The sequence below is a fragment of the Petaurus breviceps genome, unplaced genomic scaffold (genome assembly GCF_028583685.1).
Source record: "Petaurus breviceps papuanus isolate PSGF00001 unplaced genomic scaffold, PetGlider_PUasm1.0 126, whole genome shotgun sequence".
NCBI lineage: Eukaryota > Metazoa > Chordata > Mammalia > Diprotodontia > Petauridae > Petaurus > Petaurus breviceps.
Window position 1 is genome coordinate 45762422 of NW_027185655.1, and position 6212 is coordinate 45768633.

At 39.3% G+C, this 6212-nt stretch overlaps 1 protein-coding gene across 1 annotated transcript; it reads left to right on the top strand.

Moving 5' to 3' along the window:
* Nucleotides 1-257: 257 nt before the first annotated feature.
* LOC138170121 (myosin light polypeptide 6-like) lies at nt 258-951 on the top strand. Its single transcript, XM_069099513.1, has one exon. It carries the CDS (start codon nt 408-410, stop codon nt 726-728), a length of 321 nt encoding a protein of 106 aa, XP_068955614.1. The 5' UTR covers nt 258-407; the 3' UTR covers nt 729-951.
* The last annotated feature ends 5261 nt before the right edge of the window (nt 952-6212 follow it).

The window sequence follows — 6212 nt, forward strand, 5'->3', positions numbered from 1 at the left end:
AAATATAAGGTTGAAAAAATTGTTACCCCTTCCGTTGTTTCCCTGCACTGTATTAGGTCATTTGTACCTCTTAATATGATATAATTTACCTCATTCTTCCATTCCTTTTCCTCTTCTCCCAGTACAATCTTTTTTTTTTACCTTTATTTTTTATTTCATCACAAAGAAGTCAAGTTATACCCACACCATCTGTCTATGTATAGTCCTTATAACTTCTCTAATAGAGATCCAGTCCTTAAGAGTTATAAGCAAGCCATTACACATGGCGGCAGCAGCAGTAGGAGCGAGCTCTCTGCAAGGCCAAGATGGGTGAATTCACAGAGGATCAGATCGCAGAGTTCAAGGAGGCCTTTTAGCTGTTTGACCGAACAGAGGATGGAAAGATCTTATACAGCCAGTGTGGGGACATGATGAGAGCCCTGGGCCAGAACCCTACCAATGCTAAGGTGCTGAAGGTCTTAGGGAATCCCAAGAGTGATGAGATGAATGTGAAGGTGCTGGACTTTGAACACTTTCTGCCAATGCTGCAGACTGTAGCCAAGAATAAGGACCAGGGCACATATGAAAACTATATAGAAGGGCTTTGTGTGTTTGATAAGGAAGGTAACGGCACAGTCATGGGGGCAGAAATACGACACATCCTCATCACCCTGGGTGAGAAGATGACAGAGGAAGAAGTGGAAGTGTTAGTGGCAGGGCACAAAGACAGCAACAGTTGCATCCACTAGGAAGAGGTAGTCCAGATGGTGCTGAATGGCTGAGAACAACTCCCCTTCCCACAAAGAACCCCCTAAATTTCTCAGTGTGAAAATCATCCTCTTGCCCCTGAAGCAACTAACTACATTTTCAGGGTTAACAACATCCTCACTTCCAATCCCCACCATATGTCCTCTTTCACCTGTTTGCTCTCTGCTTTCACCAAATAAACTTGCTATCAGCTCTTAAAAAAAAGAGTTTTAAGCAATATCTTCCTGTTTAGGGATGTAAACAGTAAACTGTTTTAGAAAATCTGATTTTCTCTTCGATTCTTGTCTTACCATCAGAAAAGTTAGAATGTACCCTCTTTGTCCAAGTGAGAGACACTTTTACTGAAGTCATTCTAAATTTTCTTGGGCTGGGAAATTGTTTCACTCTGTCTTTTTGTGGATTCTGTCACTCCAGAATTCTTTGAGAAGATTAATTTAACATTTTTGTGAGGGAAATGGTAGAGTTCAAGCAACCACCTGACTTCTTTCCACCCTCTTGGCTCTCCAGTTTTTCCAATAAGTTTACTTCAGAAGGGAAAGAGAAAGAGTGGAACCAAAAATGTGGAGCAAAGGCAGGGACTTGCCTGAGAACCCCCAAATCCCCATCTTCACAATTGTAAAGAATGCTTCAAAATAAAGTCTGTTGTTCCATCATAACAAAATAAAAGGGTGAAAAAGTTTTCCAGCCTGAGTCAACTTAGAATGTTTGTAGATAATATTGATCACACCAGGGTGAGAGTGGAATGCATTATAGCACAGGCTAGGCCCAGGGTGGCCAGGTGCCAGGTTATTAGCTACAGGTCTTGAAGATTGCTAAATCAGTCAAGGCAGCAGGCTGCAACTTCCAAATCTCTCACTATACAATCAGGATTGGGGTTTGAATATTGGTCAAAAAGAGATTACAGGTGGGGGGAGGAAACAAGCCAGCAGCATAGAGGCAAGAAAAGTCCCTGAACTCCCCCAATAAACACCTTACATACCTATAAAAATGACTCTAGACAAACTTTGTAGCTACAGAACCCCCAAATTGACAGAGAAACAAACCTCCTGCTGAAGACAGACTTGCAGGCTGGCAGGAAGGGACCATTGAAGTGTTCTGGGCTCAGAGACCAGGCCCCCATGAGCCCATGTTTTTAGCCCCAGGGTGATCAGACCAGCCATGTCTGGAGGAACTTTGAAGAGTGGATCACCAGCAGCTGAGGTGGTTTCCAGAATTATCAACACATAAATGCCAAAGAAAAAATAAGAAGTCAGCGGACTTTGTAACAGCAGGTTCAGGAGTGTGGTATGACCTCAGTCCCAACAGAGGGTGTGGTGATTGAGGTGTGGTGAATAAATTTCTTCCCCCCTGTGGCTGCTTCAGAGTTCCTGCCCTGAAGATGTTAGGGGGACCAACCAACTATTCTGAGGGGTAAACACTTTTGATTAACCTGCTTGGATCTGGTTTGCTGTCTAGGGTGGACGTCCTGGGGTAGGTGACCAGGTGCCAGAGCCTATGGAGGCTTCAAAGAAGCCGGCCAACTAATAGCTCTGGCAGCTGTGAAAAAACAGAAATTTGGGACAAAGCTCTCCTCTCTGGATGCAGAGCTACTGTGACAAAAATCTCAAAAGTACAATAATTGAGTGGTAACATAAGCAAGCAAAGGAAGTAAAATAAGCACAGCAATCCAACTTTGGATTCCTTTTATAGGAGCAAAAAGGTTCAAAATATTGGAAAAGGAGTTAGAAAGCAAAGTGAGAACTCCTACACCAAAAACTTCCAAGAAAAAGATGAAGTGATTACAGGCCATAGAGGAACTTAAGAAGTATTTTGAAAGCCAAATATGAGAAGTAGAGGAAAAATTGGGAAGAGAAATGAGAATCATACATAATCATGAAAAGAGAGTCAACAACTTGACTGAAGAAAATAGCACCTTGAAAATAGACTACTTCAAATGGAAAAAGAGACTCAAAAAGCCAAATGAGGAGAAGAATGCTTTAAAAAGCTGAATTTGTCTGATGGAAAAAAAAAGAATCTCAAAAGCTCACAGAAGAGTAGCATTCCTTCAGAATTCGATTAGAGCAAATGGAAGCTAGTGATTTTATGAGAAATAAAAATACCATAAAACAAATACAAACAAAGGAAAAAAAATAGAAAGCAATGTGAAATATCTCATTGAAAGAATCACTGACCTGGAAAATAGTTCCAGGAGAGATCATTTAAAAATTATTGGACTAACTGAAAGTCATGATCAACAGAAGAACCTAGAAATCATCATTTAAGAAATTCTCAAGGTAGATTGCCCAGATGTTTTAGAACCAGAGGGCAAAATGGAGGTTGCAAGAATCCACCAATCACCTCTTGAACAAGATCCCAAAAAGAAAACTCCCAGGAATATTATAGCCAGGTTATGGAATTCCCAGAGCAAAGAGAAAGTATTATAAGCAGCCAAGTAGAAGCAATTTGAATATTGTGGAAAAAACAATCAAGATAATACAGGATCTGGCAGCTTCTACAGTAAGAGATCAAAGGCTTTGAATATTATATTACAGAGGTAAAAGGAGCTGGGATTAAAACCAAGAATGACTTACCCAGCAAAACTGACTTTTATGTTTCAGGGGAAAATCTGGTCATTCAGTGAAATAGAGGACTTTCAAGCTTTCTTGATGAAAAAAGAGTTGAATAGGAAATTTGACATTCAGATACAAGAAGCAAGAGAAACATAAGAAGGTAAACAGGGAAAATAAATCATAAGGAACTTATCAAAGTTGAACTATCTACATTCCTACATGGAAAACCAATCATTGTACTTTTCTCATTATGACAATAGTTGAAGGGAAAATAAATGTGTGTACACACACACACACACACACACACACACACACACTTATATATATATATATATATATATATATATATATATATATGTGTGTATATAGGGTAAATTATCCCTTACAGAAGAGTGAAAGAAAAACTGTTACAATGGAGCAGAATAACAGGAAGGCAGAAGGGAATTGATCAACCTTACTCTCATTTAATTGGGCTTAGGGAGGGAATGACATATGCACTAAATAGGGAAAATCACCCTACAGGAGAGTAGGGGGGGGGAGGAGATGAGAGAGGGGATGATGAGAGGGGGAGGCAAGGTGGAAGCACACACTTTTGAAAAGTTATAGGGTCAGAGTAGAGAATAGCACTAGTGGGGGACAGGATAGGATGGAGGGAAACAGTCAATTTTTCACAGTATATACACTATGGGAATGTTTTGTGTAGCTACACATGTACACCCTATATTGAATTGCTTATCTTCCCAGTAAGGATGGGTGATGAGGGAGGAAGGGAAAGAATTTAGAATTAAAAATTTTAAAATCAAATGTTTATATATATATATTCTTACATGCAATTGGGAAATACAATATACAGCCACTGAGGTATAGATTTCCATCTTGACCTAATGGAAAGTTGGAGGATTGTTATAGGAATGTAAATTTTTAAGATCTTCCCTGCCCCTAGGCCCTTTGATAGCCTTAAGTGCCCCTGGAGCCTGTGGCAGTTGGCTTGTTTTTCGGGAGATACTTTTTCCTTGGGCAATGATTCAAGAGAGTTGTGACATTCTCTGAGCCAGGAGGAGGCTATATAATCTCTGATGTGAGGCATTGTTTTAGGGCTCACTTTGAGATGTTTTGTGTGATTTGACCAGACAAGACTCTTGGCAGCCATTGAGCTCCCCATGACTTTGAAAACCCTGTTGTTGATGCTTCCCTCTCTGGTAACTGACTAGGTATGTATTTAATGGTTGGACAGTTTGAGGTCTGTCTGCTTGATCTGGTTTTTTTTTCTCTCTTCTTTTAACTTCTGCTTGTATCCTCTGTATACCCTGAAGTTTGGGGTGCCATCTTTTTCCCCTGAACTAGATAAATGATATTTTTTTATTGATTAAAGCAAGATTGTTAATCCATATTGAGTTGCTTTCCTCTACAAAAGCAGATCTAAGAGCCTGTGTTGGCAGCCACCCTGGGGATGCTGGGGTGCTTGCTGCTTCAAAGAGAGATTGAGGGGGTATATAGGAGAGACAAGATTGGGGGAGGCTTTATATAGTGTAATCACTGTTTTGGGGTGGTGAGTAGGGGAAAGACAGGGAGAAAATTTGTAACTCAAAGTCTTGTGGAAATGAATGATGTAACCTAAAAAGAAATATAAAATTTAATTAAAAAAAGAGGTTACAGTTGTCCCTTTGCTGGCATTGAATGCAGGACTCTACTTTGCTGTCCCTACTCAAGTCTGGGTTGCAGTCCTTAGCCACAGTCCCTTGGTGGATAAGAACCATAGTACATCAGAGCTTGTGACAAGAGTGGAGCAGCAAACTTGGTCACAGTTCTATGGTGGAAAAGAGCACATGCACAAATGGAACAAAGCCCCATTTTAACATAAAGGTAAATAGGCTAGAAAAATGAGCAAAAACAAACATCACAAAGAACCTAACCATAGAAAGTTACTATGGAGACAGGGAAGAATAAAACATAAACTCAGAAGAAGACAATAAGGCCTGAACTGCTCCTTCCAAAGACTGAAAGAAAAATGTCAATTGGTTTCAGGCATGAAAAAAGAACTTCTGCAAGAGCTCAAAAATAATTTTGCAAGTCAAATTTATTTAGCGGGGAAAATGGGGAAATAAATGAGAGTGATACAAGAAAACCATTACCAAAGGCAACAGCTTGAAAAAGGAGGCACAAAAAGAACCTTAAGAAAATAAATCCTTGGACAGGTATGTGGTACAGTGAATAGAGTACCAGCCTTGGAATTGGTAGGACCTGAGTTCAAATCTGGCCTCAGACACTTAACACTTACTAGCTGTGTGACCTTGGGTAAGTCAGTTAACCCCAATCATCCAGCTTTCCCCCATCCAAAAAGAAAAAAAAAGACCTACTTATAAAAATAGGATAAGCCAAATGAGAAAAGAGCCATGAACAACCATTGAAAGGAAGAAGGCATTAAAAAGCAAAATTGGGCACATGAACAAAGAAGTATAAAACTGTCACTAAAGAAAAGAAATCCTGAAAAAGTAGAATTGGCCAAATCAAAAAGAACATACAAAGGTTCACTGAAGAGAATCATTCTTTAAAAATTATAACTGAGCAATTGGAAGTTAATAAATCTATTAGACACAAAGAAATAATAAAAACACCAAAAGAATGAAAAAAATAGAGGAACACCTAAAATATCACATTTGAAAAGCAATTGACATGGAAAACAGATCCAGGAGGGAAATTTAAATATCATTGCACTGCCTGAAAGGCATGATAAAAAACGAGAGCCTAGATATCACCTTTCAACAAATTATTAAGGACAACTACCCTGAAATTCTAGAAGCAGAAGACAATATAAAAAATTAAGGAAGCCACTGATTGCTTCCTGAAGAGGCCAAAAATAAATACTCTCAGGAATATTATAACCAAATTTCACAGATCCCAGGTAAATGGGGAAAA

Coding starts and splice junctions, on each gene's coding strand:
- LOC138170121 (XM_069099513.1), top strand. CDS start 408: ATGATGAGAGCCCTGGGCCAGAACCCTACCAATGCTAAGGTGCTGAAG.